The sequence below is a fragment of the Thamnophis sirtalis genome, unplaced genomic scaffold, assembly GCF_051295495.1.
Source record: "Thamnophis sirtalis isolate CommonGarterSnake01/CBP01778 unplaced genomic scaffold, rThaSir2_p1.2 scaffold_3, whole genome shotgun sequence".
NCBI classification, from domain to species: domain Eukaryota; kingdom Metazoa; phylum Chordata; class Lepidosauria; order Squamata; family Natricidae; genus Thamnophis; species Thamnophis sirtalis.
The window spans coordinates 164,214,171-164,235,331 of NW_028261383.1; the positions used below are offsets into that span (position 1 = coordinate 164,214,171).

General features: G+C 40.7%; 1 protein-coding gene across 5 annotated transcripts in view; it reads right to left on the reverse strand.

Moving 5' to 3' along the window:
- Window positions 1-8,849: 8,849 nt before the first annotated feature.
- The window catches only part of LPAR2 (lysophosphatidic acid receptor 2), a 34,042-nt gene continuing 21,730 nt past the window's right edge, over window positions 8,850-21,161 (reverse strand). For all 5 annotated transcript variants that reach the window (XM_087710681.1, XM_087710685.1, XM_087710686.1 and 2 more), the window contains exon 4: window positions 8,850-10,818. In XM_087710681.1, coding sequence (XP_087566807.1) covers window positions 10,517-10,818 — 302 coding nt within the window. In that variant the 3' untranslated portion in view covers window positions 8,850-10,516. The remainder of the gene's footprint in view (window positions 10,819-21,161) is intronic.

Genomic DNA, 21,161 nt, shown 5'->3' on the forward strand with positions numbered 1-21,161 from the left:
AAGCCTGAAGTATCAGGTGGGACCCTGCAGGCAACTTGTGAGTAGAGCACTGTACTGTCCTACTCCAGACAGAGTCCTGGTGGATATATCAGCTGAAGTTGGGAATTAGCAGCATATAGAGCAAAAATAACTATATTAGGAAAAAAAATATTTGGGGGAGTGGAGAGTGTTAGCAAGATAGAAACAAAGAAAGAATGTGTGGTAATTGATGCAACCTTGAAGTGCTCAGTTCTCAGTAGCTTGTATCAAAATTTCTGTGGCAATGTAACTGATACGTGTTTTTTTGGGGGGTAAAACAATAATTCTTTCTTGAGGATAGTAACAGTAGAAAGGCAGGGAAGTAATTTGAAGTTTGCTAATCATGAATACAGTATCTATGCTTATGTCATATATTACCTATGTATGTGTATGAGAGTATCACTTTCTCTCCCTTTCCTGAGTGCATCCTTTTCTCTGTAGGAGTCCATCCCATTATTTTCTGGAGGAAATTCCTCCAGTGTGTACTGTTAAATAAATGATGACTGCAGTAAGCCTTGATTATTGGTTTTTGAGTGTTACATTTGATTCCACACCAAGAAAACCCATTATGGCCACTTCGGGATAATGTTCAACACTCAAGTTTTCTGCATGATTTGACAGATGTTACAAATGGACCTACGGTAATACTGTTCATGACTTCAGGACTTAATTGAAGAAGTAAACAATTGTGTTCTTGGGGCTGAATTCTTTTCTTACAACTATTTCATTGGCAGGCGAGGTAACATCATCAGTATAAGGAAGAATAGGGTTTGCTGGCTGTTTATATATAGGAGCTTGTTGTGCTAATGTGCCAGTCTTGATGGCAGTGAAAAATTGGAGCTTTCTGTATTTCTTCGCTGCATATAATGGCCATCTGGATTTTTGTAGGCTATATCTAGTAGCCAGGGGTGGGTCCTCGTGCACGCGTGCAGTGCACGCATGCGTACTAGCGTCTGCGCGACGCTCCAGCTGCTCCTGGACGATCGCGCAGGCGCTGTATGCGTCCTGCGCATGCGTGAAAGCGCAGAACTCGTCAAAACCGGGTAAGGACCGCGGGCGGGCGGGCGCGCCCTTTGCCGTTCCCGGAAGTTACTTACTTCCGGGTTCGGCAACCAACCGGTTCGCAGGGACCGCCGCGAACCGGTTGAAACCCACCCCTGCTAGTAGCCCTAATATATAAGACAAACACAGCAACGTTCGAAAATAGAATTGATTTCTAAGACCATTTCTCAAAATCAGAAACTTAATTATATTACAGCATCCTAACCTTTATTAGAATCCCAGTAAGTAATAATTATAGCAATGGCACTTAGACTTATAATATATACTGCTCCATAGTGCTTTACAGCACTCTCTGAGTACTTTACAATGTCAACATATGGCCCCCAACAATCTGGGTTCTCATTTTACTGACTTGAGAAGGTTGAGTCAACCTTGAGTTAGTCAGGATCAAACTCCTGACAGTGGGCAGAACGCAGCACTGCATTTTAATCATTGTGCTGCCAGAGCTCCCGATGATAATAAACTGAAAATTAGTCAGCAATCAATACTATTTAAAACAAGGCAGCCTTAACAGTGTTAATTCTAACTACTCATTTCAGATAAAATATTAAAGGAAAATTTCTAATTGTGACATAAGTTTGCTTGCTGAGCAATATACTTTTAAAGCTTTGGGATTTCCTTTCAAGAACTGAATTTCGGATTCGAGGTGAAGCAATATTTGCAGCTCAGGAAATATATTTCTAACTTCGACGAAATGCATCTATAGGTGTCAACTAGCAAAATGAACAGTATTTCCCTCTATCTTACCTTATTTTAATCATATCTCAAGTGCTGTAAAATGTAATTAATGGATACTTCCTATCCAGCTTCCATCCCTGGTCTTCCTATATGGATCAATGGATCTATATGGATGCATGTAGATCAATGTTACCTGAATGTTTATCTTATAGGTACATTAGACAATCCCACCCATCTGCAGATGGATAATGGTACCACTATTGAAGTTGCTCCCTTAAAGCAGCCTTGTCCAACCCAGTGACCGCCAGTTGAGTTGGCTGACAAATCTCTTCATTCCCCAGCAGCAGAATTGCCATTCAGGATGCCATGAAATGTATCAAGGCGCTCAAGGTATTTTCATGTTCATCTAACAGAACTCCTGACTTTAGAATGCCCATCTAGCACAGATAACGGCATTCTTTTAGGATTAGGAGGAAGAAAAAGAGGAAAGAGAAAATGAGAGAAAACTGTAATGGAAAAGGCAGAAATAATAACTTTTCATTATTCCACAAGTTTCTTTTCCAATATGTGCTAATGGTGCCATGGACCACAGATCCTCCTAGTTTGCTTGACTTTTGACATTAAACTGTATAGTGATAAAATCTACGTTTCAAAGTGCCAGTGCTGTGATGGAATGATCTTATTCATAATTAACTCCACCATGATTTACACAGCTGAATTTTCTATATTTGCACAACACTGAATCAGTGTGTGCACAATACATGAGGCTATAATTATATATTACTGTATGTAAGCCCACCCCTGAGTTCAATTGCCTGTTATTGTTACAGGATTCCCCATGCCAAATAATAGCCATTTCTATTTTTGTTTTAATGTGTTTGTGTATACTGTTGCTGTTAACTATTTTTGCAGTTGCCCAGAATTGTGTACATGGCAACCACTGTAGAAATTTAAATAAAATGTAGTTAATGCAGAATGTATCATGTGAACACAGTCAATGACTCAACATATCTTGAAGTGCAATTTGAAGCATTAAAAATGGAGAAATGCTGGCAGAGAAATTAAAAAAAAACACTAATTGCATAAAGATAAATGTCATCATTTCCCAGTATACTTCCGTATGCAAATGGTAAATTAAGATCTAGCTGTGGGTCTCTGGTGATTTGCAGTAGGTCCAGAAGGATTTAGGCTCTTAGTTATTTAATAACAAAAACAACAAAGTATTTCCCCACCATTGCTTGAAACAATGCTGCTGAAATCTTAAAAATGGATATGTTTCTGAAACGATTGAGAACTCTGTTAGAATCAGAGTTTTAGAATTTTAGAATCCAAAACAATGTCTTGGGTTCAAAATTTCTTAAACTCCAATATATTTAGCATCAGTTAAAATTGATTTCATGGGTTAAATCCCAAACAGTACAATAATTTCTTGGTTATATTAGTTTAGCTTGAATTATTATCCATCAAAATGGAAAATTCTGAGCAGTGGATAGTTTGGGGTAATGCTTTGTATCCCAAACTTTACTTTTAAAAAATGAAGCACCAGAATATATAGATTTGGGGGGGAAATAAAAAGGCAATAACTATACAAATGAAAGTACCCAATATAATATCAATTGCAGTTTTTCATACTTCATAAGTGGTCGATTGTATGAGTTCTGGATTCTAAAATAAGCGCAAGTGCATTGATCCAACTGAGGAAAATTACAAAATGTTAATGGATATACGCATTGTCAGAAAAATATCAGTCTGTAAGGTTTAATAAGGCTATCAATCTGGGATGCAAATATTTCTGGCAGCTGTGCAATAGAGTACTTAGAGAGGGATTGTATTCCCCTTTATCGCCATCTGGTGGGCACCTGAATTTTTGCAGCTCTGTGGTGCAATTACATCATAGAGCTGCATTTACACCTGGGAGAAACTTGTGGCAAAAGGAATCAATTCTTCATGTGAGGATAATGTGTTTGTAAATATACAAGCAGTGATGTAAGTATAGATGTGTGTGATGTGTGTGTGATATGCACATTCATCAAAATAAAGTGAAACAGCTGCAGCCTGACACATTTATTCAGACATCAGAATATGAACCATCTTACTGGATCAGATCAATGGCTTGTCCAGTTTAACATCTTATGTTCTGAAATAGTCAATCAGAAGCTCATCAACATTTCCAAAGGAACACATAAAAAGAACTGCAGCTCTTGCTTTCAGAGGTCCAGCCAGTGGACATCAGAGGAAATTTCTTTTCAGCCTGGAGCTGGTGTATGGCAATGAGGATTAGCACCTGACTAGCAATTAATACTATATTCATTTAATTCCCTTCGATGTGGTTAGTCATATATTAGAAGGTCTCCTGTCTAGGCAATCTAGATCACTTTGAAGAAGCATTTTTGGAAACTAGGAACCTGCTAGGTTCCAAGTACTGCTGGACTAATCTCCCTTCTACCTGGTGGGCTCTGCATTTCCATAGCCCTTTCTTATGTGGGAGGCAGATAGCGTACCTCACTGGCCTAGCCTAATTCTTCCCTTTTTTATTGTGATTGCTTAGACAGAAGAGTACTGATTTGTGGGAGATTGATTGTAAATTTTCCGAAGTGGTGGTGGTGTCAATATTCCTACTGGACTACAAAACTAAAGGCTCCACAGGACCCACCTGGCAACGCCCTTTTCCCATCATTGCTCTCTACATGGGGCTGCCCTTGAAGAGCACCCGGAAGCTTCAACTGGTTCAGAATGCGGCTGCGCGGGTTATCATGGGGGCACCTAGGTGCTCCCATGTTACACCCCTTTTAGGCGGCCTGCACTGGTTGCCGGTTGTCTTCTGGGTGCGATTCAAGGTACTAATTATGACCTTTAAAGCGCTCCATGGCTTAGGCCCAGGGTATCTATGAGACCACCTACTGCCACCGGTAGCCTCCCATCGTCCAGTGCGATCCCACAGAGTTGGCCTCTTCAGGGTGCTGTTGGCCAGAGAGTGTCGGCTAGTGACCCTTAGGGGGAGAGCCTTCTCTGTGGGAGCACCTTCCCTCTGGAATGAGCTGCCCCCGGAGCTTCGTATAATCCCCGACCTCCGGTCCTTCCGACGCGCCCTAAAAAGTTGGCTTTTCCAGCAAGCCAGCCTGGTGTGAACAAAACAAAATGAATTATTGATCACTGTTAATTTTAATTCAATTTTTTTTTAAAAAAAAATGTCATTGTCAATTTTAATTGGGTTTGGGATATTCTATTTAATTTTTAAAAAACTTTTGTATTATGTGTTTCTTTTAATGTTGTACGCCGCCCTGAGTCCTTGGGAGAAGGGCGGCATATAAATCTAATAAACCTAAACCTAACCTAACCATCATTCCCAAGGTCTTGAGACATTTCTTGTCTTTTGGAGGTTGAAAATCTTGTATTATTACTTTAGAAGCTGAAAGTTTTAAAAAGTTGAACCGATCCATGCCCTGAAACTATGCTGCATTAACAGCACACATAGGCAGCAACAGTAACTGGCTCCATTATTGAGGAGGTAGGCTGGGGGCAACGCTTTTCATACTGACATACTTTCCTCCTACTTCAATTATGGGAAGAAAGCATATTACTGCAGTTATGAAGAAGACTCTTCCTCTCCACCTCCAGGGAGGCATAAAGATCCTCTAGTCTCCAATATCAACACCATTATAGTTGTGGCTGTATATGCACTTAGGTGTCTTCAGATCCCTTAGAACTATTTGATGTAATACGTTAGGCAACAATATATCTTGAGTGAACCAGTAATTGGCAACAGGGCCAAGGAGGTCAGCTTCCTCTGTGTGTGTGGAGGAGTTATATGGTGATGCTAAAACCTTAGCCCAAATCAATTCAGGGCAAGGTTAAGGTCTCTTCACTAAAAGTTATGGATCATAATTTATTGCACTAGTGCAACGTGGATTGGAAAGTACAGGAGACTTTTTCTCAACTTTGCACTCTAGGGTGTGTACATGTGGCTGGCCCAAAGAAATTAAGTTGATTTCAATGTCTAGTGCAGTGGTTCCCACCATGGGACCCATGCCCCACAGTGGGGCAATTTGATTTTTAATGGGGGAAATTTGAACCTTGTTTAAACCAAGTGAATGGCCTTTTGGGCTTCCTCTGAGTGAGTACTGTTCATGTTTTGAGTACCGTAAGAATTAGATGTCACTGGGGGGGGGGGCATCAGGATTTTACAGATGCTAAGGTGGGGTATGGCCAAAAAAAACCCACTGGTCTAGGGGAAGATTACTGCAGAACCTGAGTCTGCCCTCTCCTGGTCCAGAATTTTAACCCCTACATTATAGTGTGTCTTTCTCCTAAATATAAGCTATTAAATGCAGAGGAAGATGTTGACCCAGTTGTCAGCAAAGTACCTGAGACTATACCTTTGTAATACCTGGTAAAAGGTATGAGGGCTTTTAGGTAAAGGAGTCCCTGCTAGTCATTGTAGAGTATGGGGCAGTGCTTGGGGCAGTGCTCATCTCCACTTCAAAGCATTGGGTCAACTCTGTTCAAAGGCATTGATGTGATATGACCAGCATAATGTCATGGAATACTATTATCTTCCCACGGTAGTGGTACCTATTTATCTACTCACATTTGCATAGTTTCAAAGTGCTAGGTTGACAGGAACTGGGGCGAGGACGGAAGCTCACCCTGCTGCATGGTGCTCAGGTCCAATCGAAAAGCCCAGTGTCTTAACTGCTGAGCCACCATGAGAGCTGTACCTATGTTCATATACAACTCCTGTTCATTTCAGTGGGACTGAAAGCTTACTGCATGGGGCACAATAATGCTTCAACCATCAAACTTGGAAGCAGGACCATAACGCAACAGCAAATGACACGCAACGTGGCCAGAAGACTTTAAATCCTCTCTCCAGCTTTTTTCCATTAAAGGCAGGGCAATGCAAAAGATGTCTGCCTCTCCAAAACCCTATAGAATTATTTCTGAACTTTTTGGCAGCTTCCCAGATTAATACATAAAGTGAACCAGGGCAATGGTTCTGGAATCTGGCAGAAAGCCATCTCCCCAAGGACTATTTACAAGCAAATGGAGATTACTTGAAGGATGCATGATTCATTTTTATGAAGAGCTAGTAAAATTGTTATTACACTAATAAAGTATTATAGAAGACTAAATGTAAGGTAGTTAAAAAAAAGCTGCTTGGGGTGTAATGCAAATCTTTTGAGCCATGTCGTAGAGTATATTAATGAGCACTTCTACCCCAAGGCCAAAAGAGAGATCTCTCCTTATAGGTCACTAACTACCTCTTGCTCGCTGTCCGAACTTTATTCATTTCTAGATGCCTCCTGGAGTGGCTTTCATTGTACAAATACCTTACATCACTCACAGAATTGGTAAACAAGCTTTTCTTTGAGTATATCCCCTCCCCTTATATTTTCCCCATCACTTCCTGGGGGGGAAAGTTATTAAAATAGGAACAATAGCATGGATGTGCAATGCCTTTTGACTGCAAGTGCCAGAAAACTTACGGTATATTTGGGGATGCGATCTCACCCTTCCACTTCTATTTTATCTACAAATGCATTGGATTTTTTTTGTAATAAGCAGGGCTGAGAGGACAGACTGAGTCTTAGAGCTCAGATGGAGTATGTTAAAGCTTCCCAGCTGCCTTTTTCAAATGTGATATATTGTGTATTACTTCCTGTCTCCAAAAGTCCAACAACGAGGAACCTCATACTATGGGGAAATGCAAAAGATATGAGGGAAGAGGCTACAGAGAAAAGAAAGGAACAAGGCAGATGGCCATAACTGGTTATAGGGTAGCTTTCCTTAATGTGGTGTCATCCAAATGTGCAGAACGAATGTGATATGTTTCACTTCTCATCCAAGAAGCTTTTTCAGCTCTGACTTGATGGTGGGCTATGGAAGGATTTATACTCCTTGCAGACAGCTGGTCATTTGCATTCCTTCCATTCCCCACCATCCAGTCAAGAGCTGAAGAAGCTTCTTGGATGAAAAGCGAAATGTCTTCAACGAAAAACCAGAAAGTCCAGTTGCCTCTTGAAAAAGCACCTTTGGGACAATCAATGACCTGGATGACTGAGAATCTCCGTAGTCACTTCTGCCTGCACTTAACGAAATACCACATTACGTACAAATATAGGCTAACTGACTATTGTCAAAGGAAGTATGAAATTCTTCATGGTTGTTTTAAAAGTTTGAATAATTCTATGGACAAATAGAGGTGAGGGGAGATAATTGGACTTTGAATCAGATTATCACATTAAGAAATATAGAAGAAGATAAACAACAACCACACAGCGAGATGCTGAAAGAGGAGCAAGCTCCAACTTGCACCTAAAGGAAAGGGATGAATATGGAAGGTCAGGAAAACTAATTTAAAACTCTCTCACTGTTTCTATCAGAATTAGAAACACAGTTAGTGCCATTGTTCACCCTATCCCAATGATGGAAATCTAGCAAACGACATCAGTAGCTGGGACTAACATCATATTTGCCACTGTAAGAGCAGTCTTTGTCTAAGCCCAAACCAGTGGTGGGTTTCAAAAATTATTTGAACCTACTCTGTGGGTGTGGCCTCCTTTGCGGGAGTGGCTTGCTGCCCATGTGACCGGATGGGAGTGGCTTGCCGCCCATGTGACCGGATATGAAGATGCCGGCGACACTTGTCAGAACCACCTTAAATTACCTCACACACAGCACTGGCATGCATAAGAATATGGTGTAAACTTGTTTTTTAAAAGGCATCTTTGGTTTGCGTTAAAACAACTTCAACACACGCAATGTTCTGATTGCACCACAAATGCAGTAGTCATCCTTACCTTTCACAGAGGCACTGAGTTTTATAAATATGAGCATGATAGTGTAGAATAATCATATCCAAGGACCAGTGGTGGGTGTCAAAAATTTTTGGAACTTCTTCTGTAGGTGTGGCCTGCTTTCCGGGTCCACTGGTGGAACCTCTTCTAACCGGTTTGGTAGATTTGATGAACCGGTTCTACCGAATAGGTGCAAACTGGTAGGAACCCACCTCTGGCCCAAACCATTTTTCCCTCCCAAAACACAACTCATTAAGCCAGTCTTATTTCTAAAAACAAGGTTTAAGGCTGAAAGCCCAGTTAACTGTTTATTCATTAAACCATGGAAAAAGTATAACATAATATAGTCTTAAGTCAGCCACTGTATGGTGGCACTGGGCGCTTTTTGAGAGTCAGTACATTGTTAAAAAAATACAGAGATGTTAATTTCTTGATCACTAAGATAATTTCTTGTTTCAGATGGCTGGATCTTGTCAGAAACTCTGAGGTCCTTTTTTTCAGGGATTTCAGTTTGGGAGATCTACCTCAAATAGCTAAGTTTAGATGGGAAAAATGTAGACCATCGCTAGATGGCAACAAAGTCATACAAAAAAGTCCTTGCTGTCATCTTAATGATTATCTGGATTTTTTTAAGCCCAGATTTGGAACCCCTAACCTTAAGCTCTAGACCTCATCCAATGCCTGAGAGAAGCCCTCCATCCTGTGACCACAGAGGAATCTCATATGGAACATCTGCCATGGAACATTTCAAGGCCCCAGAGGAGGCTGTTTAACAATTTCCTAAACAGCACATGCTGCCACAGCTAATCTCTGTGAAATGACAACCCCGTGAGCAGATACAATCTGTAGGGACACGGCACCCGAATATCAAGAATACAAACATAATTTTCTTCCACAGAGTAGGAAATGTGAACATAATCAACCATGGCTGGAAAGTTACCTGAAATATTAAATTGTGCTTTAGTGGTTACCTAAACTGTTTCACAACACCTTTGAGTATCACAGGGTATGTTAAAAAGTGGTCTTTATGCATTGAATTATTTCATGCATCTGTTGTGCTATCAGATCCGAGTTTGTATAATTCTTCTCGCTGCCTAAAATTTACCTTGAAGTTAGGTAAAGCTGGTACTGTGTTCATCTTGATTTCAAATCTCCCTGAGTTATACAGATTTGGGGGGGGGGGGAGAGGAATAAACGTTTAGCAGAAAAGCTCGTTCAGTTTGCAACAAATTCTTAAGGGTTCAGTACAGAAAACAGAGTATAGATTTTGCATCTCCAGAGAGAAGCCATGCTAACATAAAAGCGAGTAGCAGCTGAAAAAGCCAGGAGAAAGATTCTTCATTCTTCACAGAAGCATTTCAGAGATGTGCTTTGATACAATCCCTCAACTAAACCAACACAGCGGTTAAAAAGAGCAGTTCACAAGAATGCATACACATGTACCTCCGTATTTTTGTTCCACCAGTTTGCAAAGTTTGTCCAACTATTTGTGTTTAAGAAGCAAATAAAGTTTATCTTAAGGGGCCACCCATGGTTTGTTAGATAGAGATGCAGCAAACTTTGCTTGTTAGCCTGTGGAAGGAGAAAAAGAAAAGGCTTTAAGCTGTGGCGGAAACCAATTCTGAACTGGTTCTCAATGCAGCAGAGTGTTTAAAGTGTCTCTCAAGCCTGTAACAGGCCAAATGCACTAATTCCATAGCTCAGTTGACTGACAGTCACTGTATTCCAGACATGATTCGACAAGAGTTTCAGTACAACAGCTTCTGCTAGGTCACACACCCCCATTGCAGCGTGGAGCTATAGATCAAGATTGCAGCCCTCTATCCCCCCAAGCAGTCCACAGGTAATAAAACTGTCCAGGCCTTGTAGGCCTTGTTTACTAGCTTCGTACAAAAGGGCCACCTGCAGATCAAACCCAACAGCTTCAGACAATCAGCAGAGAGCAACCTGAAACTGCAAAGTTAAAGCGTTGAGTCCATCACTGGATGCCCATTCTGAGAAAGGATCCGGTGCTCTAAGGTGCTAGATTTCATTGAGGCAGGGGTGTACTTGGGCACCCTGCGGCAGGCAAAGCAAAGGATCTTCCGGAAAGTGCTTCGCATCTCATTGTCCCGGTAGGAGTAGATCATGGCATTGATGAGTGAGTTGATCTCTGCCAGCAATAGGAAGTATTTCTCCACTGCCAGCACGTTGCAGCTCTTGCAGCCGAGGCCGTCCAGCAGAAGAACCACTTGCCCTGGCGTCCAGCAAATCACAAAGGCACCTAAGACAGGAGAGAGGAATCTATGAAAAAAAGAGAAATCCACAGCAATTCACAAGGTTTTAAGCAGCTGCACATTCGCCAAGGAGAGAGATATGAAGTGGAAGATACTGCTGCCAACTTGTTCTGAATGCTGAAGGTGCATTGATAACTACAGTATATTACCTGATTCATGGCTTCCCCAGCCTAACCACCTTCAAATATATAGATATTATAGCTTCAGTACTGGATGGGGATTCTGGAAACTCCAGTCACAGCATATCAGGAAAGACTAGGTTAGACTTTTGCCAGAAAGGAGGGAGAGACTAGCTGGAGGCTAAGATTTAGACAGCATCACCACCAGATGGATTCGTAACTATCTGATCAGCCACACTCAACATGTAGTCCTCAACAGAGCTGCAACTACATGGAAGGAAGTATGCAGTAGAGTACCCCACGGCTCTGTTTTAGGCCCAGTACTCTTCAACATCTTCATCAATGATTTGGATGAGGGAATAAATGGGGAACTCATCAAATTTGCAGATGACACCAAGCTGGCAGGAATAGCCAACACTCCAGAAGACAGGCTTAAGACCCAGAAGGATCTTGACAAACTTGAACATTGGGCACTATCTAATAAAATGAAATTCAGTGGTGAAGAGAGTAAGGTTCTACATTTAGACAAGAAAAACAAAACGTACAGGTACAGTATAGGTGGTACCTTGCTCAACAGTAGTAACTGTGAAAGGGATCTTGGAGTCCTAGTGGACAACCATTTAAATATGAGCCAGCAGTGTGCAGCATCTGCCAAAAAAGCCAACACAGTTCTAGGCTGCATAAACAGAGGGATAGAATCAAGATCACGTGAAGTCTTATACCACTTTATAAGGCCTTGGTAAGGCCACACTTGGAATACTGCATTCAGTTTTGGTCGCCACGGTGTAGATGTGGAGACTCTAGAAAGAGTGCAGAGAAGATCAACAAAGATGATTAGGGGACTGGAGACTAAAACATATGAAGAACGGTTGCAGGAACTGGGTATGTCTAGTTTAATAGAAAGAAGGACTAGGGGAGACATGATAGCAGTGTTCCAATATCTCAGGGGTTGCCACAAAGAAGAGGGAGTCAAATTGTTCTCCAAGGCACCTGAGGATAGAACAAGAAGCAATGGGTGGAAACTAATCAAGGAGAGAAGCAACTTAGAACTAAGGAGAAATTTCCTGACAGTTAGAACAATCAATCAGTGGAACAGCTTGCCTCCAGAAATTGTGAATGCCCCAACACTGGAAGTTTTTAAGAAAACGTTGGATAACCATTTGTCTGAAATGGTATAGGGTTTCCTGCCTAGGCAGGGGGTTGGACTAGAAGATCTTCAAGGTCCCTTTCCAACTCTGCTATTGTATTGTATTTAGTCCTGGACCCAAGGAGGCAGAGTCCCTCTTCAAAGAAAGGAAGAATGTATATTCTGGCACTTCCACCTATTATCTTTCCAAAACAGACAACCAAAATGATTTAAAAGACTATCACGTATGGGCTTTTTAATTATTTCTGGATTTTTAAAAAATCCTGCATTTATTATTTGTATAAATAGCTCAAGACAACAAATATAACTAATACTCACTCTTTCCTCCTCTTATTTTCCCCACAACAATAATCCTATGAGGTGAGTTCGGTTGAGAGTGACTGGCTTAAAGTCACCCAGCTGGTTTTCATGCCAAAGTGGGACTAGAATTCACAGTCTCCTGGTAAGGCACCTAGCCTGATGTCTTAACCACTAGACAGAACTGCCTCTAATTTGATTTAGTTTAGATCAGAAAAGGAGGTGGATGAGGGAAGAAAGTGAAAACATGCGCAAGAAACGTTTTCTCTCATACTAGTGGAACGTGAAACCAGTTCTCTCTTCTTGAGAAAATTCAGAATCAATACAAAAAAGCTCTTTCTTCCCAACTTCTGATGAAACCACCTAATTCAGTGTTATAACCATCAATTTAGAAAGTTCTAAAGGGGGATTGCAGTGGCAATGAGTACATCGTTGAAAAGACCTGAAAAAAACAGGTTAGGGATAGATCTTCATGGAGAAAGTCGTGTGATTGCTAAGTGTCACAAATGAATTGATGGCACATAATCAATGAATGAAATCAATCAAATCTTATGTTAGACCAACAAGAGCTAGTGGCTATTACATACTATTTCCAGAATCAATGCAGGACAACCTTAAATATCTACTACTAGGGAGCAATAGCTAAAGTTGGTTATTACTTTTCCATAATGTATACAAGAGTTCAGGAGAGAACGCTGGATAACACAGGCATATTGCATGATCCATCGGGACTCTTAGTGTGTTCCCATAATGCAAATCAAAACTATGTTTATTAATCACATCTTCTGGTTGCCTGCTTATTTTCCTATAAGGAGAGAAACATTTTATTTTACTATTTTATTAAGGAAGCTTATATGGCCACCAAACCCACTCTCGGAGACTCCGGGTGCCATACAAGGACACACTTCTTGGGTGTGTCAGGGTGCAGCTCCGATTCCTTTCCAGGTACACATTTTGTTTGATTCACGAATGCTAATAAAATCTTTGAAGATATATATTTTGAAAACAGAGTTCTATCTAGAGGAACTGTTTAACACTTGGCAGCCCTCTAGATATGTCGAAAGCCAAATGGCTCTAGCTTTAAACATTCTTCTGAGACATGAGAGGACAAGCAGAGGTTTATGGGCCAAATGTGACTGGCCTCCACAGCTTCTTCCTCCTTGACCTTGAATAGGATGAGCTATATGAGCTGCAGTTCGGCTGTTCAAATCTCATTGGCTCAGGGTTGACTCAGCCTTCCATCCTTCCGAGGTGGGTAAAATGAGGACCCGGATTGTTGTTGGGGGCAATATGCTGACTCTGTAAACCGCTTAGAGAGGGCTGAAAGCCCTATGAAGCGGTATATAAGTCTAACTGCTATTGCTATTGCTATAAGGATTTTGAGCAGCCAATTCAGAGCTCAGAAATAGCAACAGCCCTCAAGACTTATACACTGCTTCCCAGTGCTTTCCGGCCCTTTCTAAGAGGTTTACAGAGTCAGCATATTGCCCCCAACAATCTGGGTCCTCATTTAGACTGCACGATGCAGAATTTAGACACAATAACTGATATGCAGCGAAAAGGATTTTAGCAAAACTATTAAGTTTATATGAAATATTAGAAATGGCAGGTGCAAAATGTTTTATTGCTGGTATATTATTTCAGTTGCTAAAATGGGACATTTTCTAAACAAAAAAGGTTGCAAAATTGGGTCGGTCATATGGGCAGGCTCCATTACAGTCGTATGCCAAGGACTACCTGTAAGGTTTTTTTTTTTTTAAAAAAAAGGAATTCAATTTTTCCGTATTTTATCTTCACATGGTCTTAACTCCTTTTTTTAGAAAAGCATATTGAACCAAACACCGCATGGAATTGAATAACACAAGCTATACATCCCAGTTCATTCCTCTATTCCTACTGTTCCCATTGTGTTTAAGCTTCACATTCATTATTTGACTGAACCCTACGTACCGTACCTAGAATGGCCTTCTCCCTAATGTTATAAGCTAATCACTCATTTCACAAAGCCACCCTGGCGGCTTCAATTTCATCTGCTTTCCAAAGGGAGCCCACCTAGGAGCTACCTTTCCAGGGTTCCACCACAAATCCGTGAAGCCCTTATCCACGGAGACATAAGCGTGAAGACTAATTCGCGCCGTTCGAAGCGCTAAGGAAAAACGTGACCCTACCGCGATGACATAATCGCGGAGGGCAAATCCGCACATTCCCAAGTACTCAGTACCCTAAACCTAACCCTAAACCTAACTCTAAACCTAACCCTAAACCTAAAACAAACCCCTAAACCTAATCCTAACCCTTACCTTAATTGAAATCGGCTTTCTGCCGCGGCGCCGTTTTAAAGTGCCCTTCTGTTGCCGCGCTGTTGTCACGGCGGTGATGACGCGCGGTGATGACGTCGCGGCTTTATCACCGCGATTTTATCACCGCGATTTTGACGAGCGCGGTTTTGTCGGGCCACACCTTTCCAGAGCTATCAAGCGGTTTTAAAAGGCAGTGGAGCATACCTATAAGACATAGTGATCCGGCCTTTGGCTTTTGAGTAACTCTGGTTTTCCCAAATCTGTTGTGAAAACATGTTTACCTTATTTATTAATTAGATTTATATCCTGCCCCAATTGTAAGATGTAAGACACCTTACAATCGTAAAACAAAATAATCCAGCAAAAATACCCTATAAATATTTTAAAACATCACATTTTTTTTTCTCCCTCCCTTCCTTCTCTACTTCCTTCCTTCCTCCTCTCCTTCCCCTTCTTCCTTCCCTTAAGGTGGTGTTACAACAGGCGCTAGGGATGGTAAAGAAAGCAATCCAAACTATACCTTATAACCTTTTAAATGGAATAACAATAGTATAAGAATGGCAAAGAAAAAGAATAACTATGTGAATGTATACCTATAATTGTATGTAAGAGAATAAATGACAGCACGAATATAAAGCACAATATAGGTAAACAATATCTGGTTATAAATAGCTAAGTATAAATAAATATAGAATTGTGCATAAAAATGGATAACGAATAAGGAGATTATGAATGCAAGATAGAAATGTATAGAAGGGAAAACACTAACTGCAAAGAAACCGATACGGAACTGCTGTATGATATACGATGGAACTTCTTGTTCCTATGTTGTTTTAAGTTATGTGACTATTTCTTTTGATGTTTTATGTGTTTAAAATAATTGTTTTAAAAAAAAATTAAAACATCACAAAGGAGAACCCAAAAGCCCTCTAGAAAAGCTTTCTATTTCCCCCCAGAAGGCAGATAATATCTAAGGGCTGATCTCTAATGAGAAGGCTCTGCTCCACCAAAGAAAAATGCTACTAAGCTACCCCCTTAAGGGCTAAAGGGGCAAGGCCCCAAACATTAATCAGCACCCACAAATGGGAGACGATTCCACCCCCTCAATAATTGTTTATAAACTCTTTATTGGTATAAGCACCATAAAAGGTTATGGAGGGCTTTAAATGATTACAGGTTATCCTTGACTTACAACCAACGACCACTCAAAGCTACAATGCCAGTGAAGAAAGTCACTTACGGACTTATAACCACTGCAGCATCCCCCACAGTCACGTGATCAGAATTTGGACATTAGACAACTGGTACATGCTTATGATGGTTGCAGTGTCCAACCTGGGCATGGTTGCTAGTCACGACCGTCCCAGATGACTTTCACTAAGCAAAATCAATAGAGGAGCTGGATTCATTTAACAACTGTGATTCACTTAACAATCCTGTCTAGAAAAGGTTGTAAAATTGGGCATGACTCTTTTTACAACCACCTCGCTTAGCAACGGAAATTCTGGTATCAATTGTGGTTGCCAGTCGGTGACTATCTGTAAAAGAGATGCTCTGACTGAGGAAGACCTGGGACTTGAGACCATTCAAGACAGTGGTGGGATTCAAATAATTTAACAACCAGTTCTCTGCCCTAATGACAAGCTGGGTAGGCGTGACTCGATGGTCATGTGACTGGATAGGCAAGGCCAACTTGACATCACTCACGTCAATGGGAGCTTCGCCTTAGCTCTCACAATGTAATAAGGGTTAACTAGAGGGACAGTTTCTGTAAGCAGGGCAATAAAGATTAGACTAGAAACAACACCAGAACGTTTCCTTCCTGCCTTCCTTACAGGATTAGCCCTGTAAAGTGGGGAAAAAACAAAATGAGATTTCTTCCAACAACCGATTCTCCCAACTGCTTAGAAAGTTATGAACCGGTTCTCCCGAATAGGTGCGAACTGGCTGAATCCCTCCACTGATTCAAGAAGACCAAGGAGTCCCAAAGGAAGGAAGGACACTAGTGGAGAAGACAAAGCCACTTGCTGAAAAACTCTTAGATTCAGTTTGTCCTAGAAACACTTCAGTATCTATCATTCAATCTGTTACAGTATTGAATCTTGCTCATGTTTTTAATTACTAAAATCCATATACAATTTATTTACTACTTTATTAATAGGATAATACAACTGAAAACTATCTTACTGAGTTCAGGAAGATTACTGGTAGATATGTACTGCCAAGTCACTTACGCAAAAAGTAATCTTGGAGAACTCCAAAGCTAGATATTTTAAAGCTTCCTTAGCCATACAACTTGAGCCTAGCAAAGCAAGAAAAGGGTTTTTTTCTTCTTCACTATTTTATTGGAGGTTGAGAAACCTTTAAGACAGATTCAAGGCTGCCATAAATTTCTCACCAAATTAGGATGGAGATGAACATAGCAGAGTTCTCAGCCAATGGGGACTATGATTTTCTATCCATTGGTCTTGAAGGCCCCTGAGTCCAAGGTGGGATGGACTCTTCTCTCCAAGCAGGAGTATTTTCTTTCCAGCCTTGCCAAGGAAAATATGACAAACCGAGAAACTGAATGATACCTAACCCACCCTCCCCCACCTCAGATAGGATTGCAGCCTTCAGGGATTATATCCAATGAGCTTGTCTCAACTAGTCTTATTATGAACGATGTGGTTATTTCATTGTTCTTTACTCTTAAAAATATAAGACACACCTTTTTCCCTCAAAAAAGAGGGTGAAAATCTGGGTGTGTCTGTACACTGAATACAGCATTTTTGGCCTACCGAAACCCCACCCCTCTTTGCAAAAATGGACATGCAGAGGGTTTGGGAGGCTTGCGAAGTACACCTGAGGGCTGGGGAAGGCAAAAAAAGCAAAAAATGGGCCACCACCACCCCCGCCACCATTAGCACTCTACAAACCTCCCAAAGCCTCTGCATGCTCACCCCCTTCTTTGTTTTTGCAAAAATGAGGTGTGCAGAGGGCTTGGGAGGCCTGCAGAGTACAAAAACTGTTTTTTTTTAATTACCTCTTCAAAATCATGGTGCGTCTTATACTCTGAAAAATACAGTATTTTTTCCCAATGAAATTGCCCTTGTTACAATAAGGTAGAGCTAAGCCCTTTTGGGAGGAGTTCATGTTTGAATATTTCCTATTATAAAGATTCTACATCCAAGAAGAAAGTGTCAGGAAGTTTGAATAGTTGCCCATCTCACAGTGATTCTGCTGGTTGATATTGAAATACCCCTCCACGTATAAAAAGTAGCTCTTATTGAAGACATAGAATATTGCACCTTTTAAAAACTGTGGTATCAACATACAGCGTATATACTTACACCAGAAATCCAAACATACACAAAAAGGACCGTTCTTGCTAACATCTTAGTAACCCATTTTTAGGTATTTCATTTGGGTTAACTTTGGTCTTCACTTCAAGGCACCCTTTATTTTGATGAAATGCTAAATGATCTTTTAGTGTTCATGTTTTAGAAGAGTCCTCTAGTTCAACTCTCCACTCTGTTGATGCAGCTGCAATGACTTCAGAAGCGCTCCTGCTTTTAACTAAGCACAATTTACTATTGTGTACAAAATGAAAAATATGGTTAATTTTAATCATGGTTTATTGAAATAATCCAACTTGAAATCAGAGTTTATAAAATGAATTTAACTTAGTACACCATTGCTAAGTGGTCACAATTTAGGGATCAAAATGAACACAATTAATTATTGTGAAATTTATGGGAATACTTTCACATAACACAAATTCTGCCATGACCCATTCATAGTCTGTTCTACTGTATCTCAAGTAGAGTGGAGGCTTCTATCTACCCCCATAACTGCAATTCATTTCTGCAAATAATGGATGAAGAAGCCACATAATTTTGTCTATTCTTAAACAAAGCATAGTACTTCTTGAATGCCACCATACCATCACTGAATTCATATATCGCACTAAACCAGGGTTGCTCACTTCACACAGCACACTAATTCAGAAACCATGGTTAAATAAAAACGGCTGAGCTTATATAAAACAAAACAAAAAATCATAACACTTCTCTGCATCTGTGCATGTAAACCCAGCTTTTTGGCTTCTTCTAAATGTCATTCTTCCTTAATTATCTATTTTATTGTTCAGCTAATTTTTCACAACAGTAAACATTGTGCATCATAAATTCTAGGGGAAATTTGCATTTACTTCTTGGTTTTATTTATTGGTGGTAGTATGGCTTAATACTACCTAGAAGGGATGTGGTGGGTCAGTGGCTAAGATGCTGAGCTTGTCGATCAGAAAGGTCGGCAGGTTGGCGGTTCGAATCCCTAGCACTGCGTAATGGAGTGAGTTCCCATTACTTGTCCCCACTTCTGCCAAACTTGCAGTTCGAAAGCACGTAAACATGCAAGTAGAAAAATAGGGGCCACCTTTGGTGGGAAGGTAACAGCATTCCGTGTGCTTTCGGCATTTAGTCATGCCAGCCACATGACCACGGAGACGTCTTGGGACAGCGCTGGCTCTTCGGCTTTGAAACGGAGATGAGCACTGCCCCCTAGAGTCAGGAACAACTAGGACATATGTGTGAGGGAAACCTTTACCTATGGCCTAATACAGTAGATGGCATTAAGAAAGAACAGCAATAAAGCAAAATCAAGGCATTCAGATCTGAAAGCAATGTCTTGCACGATGGGGCAGATGATAGGGCCTACAACTGTTATAGCCACAACAGCTACTGTCACGTGGATAAATGGGCTTGATGTCAAGGGACAATCTGGAGCCGCACAACTAGCATATACTGGCTGGCCTCACCTTAAAAAATGCCAGTTCCTCTTTGAAATACCTCTTTGAATATCTCTGAAGCTGGCAGCAATAATGCGGCAGTCAGGCTGACATGCACAACGCCCATGCAAAGTATCATAGCTCAAGAGTTTGCAGCTGAGGGACAGTTTACTTAATAACCCGACTGAAATTTATGAAAAGAGCTTGGGCTGAAACTTTCAAATGTTAAAAAGAATAATCAGCCAAAGCAAGCTCCAAAGCTGCCATACTCAGAAAACAACACAAATCTATTTTTTTTTCTACTTCACATGCAAATTGTTAAGAAAAGCACATTCCTTCTTTCTTTCCTTCATCCATCCATAGCAAAAGGAAGAACAGTTCAGGTTTCCATTTGAGAAATGATGTTAATTTGCCCTCTGGTCTAGTCATGCATTCCTCCTTCATCCTCTCTCCCAGCAGGAACCTTGCCACACCTCCACACACATCTACACAAAGCCAAGACAGCTCATCATAACAGAGGGAGCAACCCCCTGCATTCTTCTGGCTGTCTCTTAGTCCTCAGGGAATGATACAGCTTGAGCAATTATCAGTTAGAATATGGCTCAGTTCCCTGTAACTTCGGCTAAGGCAAAACAGCCTCCTGCTGCTTTTCTTGTGCACAGCAGAATAATCCATTCAAATAACACACTGAAAGAAAATATATATATAAGGCAGATTTACTGAACTATAAAAGCCGGTTGTTCTGATTACTTCTAGTTGGGCTTTGACTCTCAAGTTATTTCTTCAAAAGATTCCAACATGAACCATTTTTCAAAGGGCCTTGATGGGATTACATCTTTTAAATATGGAAGTTCTTGCTTCAGTCCCCAGTATTTCCATTTTTTTAAAAAATGAGAGAATTACTTTCTTATGTACCTGTCTTCTGAAACCACCATCATGTCTAGGATGATATGTGAAGAGAAAATGCTAGCTCTGCTCGTATTAATGATGTTCCAAACATCCTGTTCCCATAAAAATCAAACCCTGGAGGAGGAATACTTTTTATCTACTGGTATGTTCCTTCTAAAACAAAAGAAGCTAACTGGTTGAATAGAAGAACATTGTGTTATATGGAAGACATGTGCCTGGAAGGAGTTATTTAGGAACAGCATGGTAAACAAGGTCAAGAATGCCATCTATGGAATTGAATACAAGAGTGAGTGATCCTTTAGAGAGAATGAATGAGGACTGAATTGCAAAACTACTACACAAAGGTCGAATGAACAAATTGGGAGGGAGGAGGCAACTGAAAAAGTCACAGTTAGAAGAAGTTGATGAGATTCTCAAGAGATGACAAGAAGCAACAATGGTTTGTACAGACACAACGTCATGAAGACATAAAGTGAAGGGTGTTCATAGGGGTGGTCCTCTTTCAATGACCATTCGTTCAGCAACTATTCAAACTTAACAACAGCATTGAAGAAGTGGAAGTTACAATAGGTCCTTGTACTTAGGGTTGTCACGTTGTCCCATAATTGAGATTTGTGACCTTCCCTGCTGCATTCTGACAAAGAAAGTCAAAGGAGAAGCTGGAAGGAAGTTGCAAGTCACAATCGTGTGAGGTCCTTACTTAATACCTACATAGTCAATGCTTAATGAGAGCAACAGGGATTGCTGGAATTGCCATCACTAAGCAACTCAGTCACTTGATCCTTTTGCT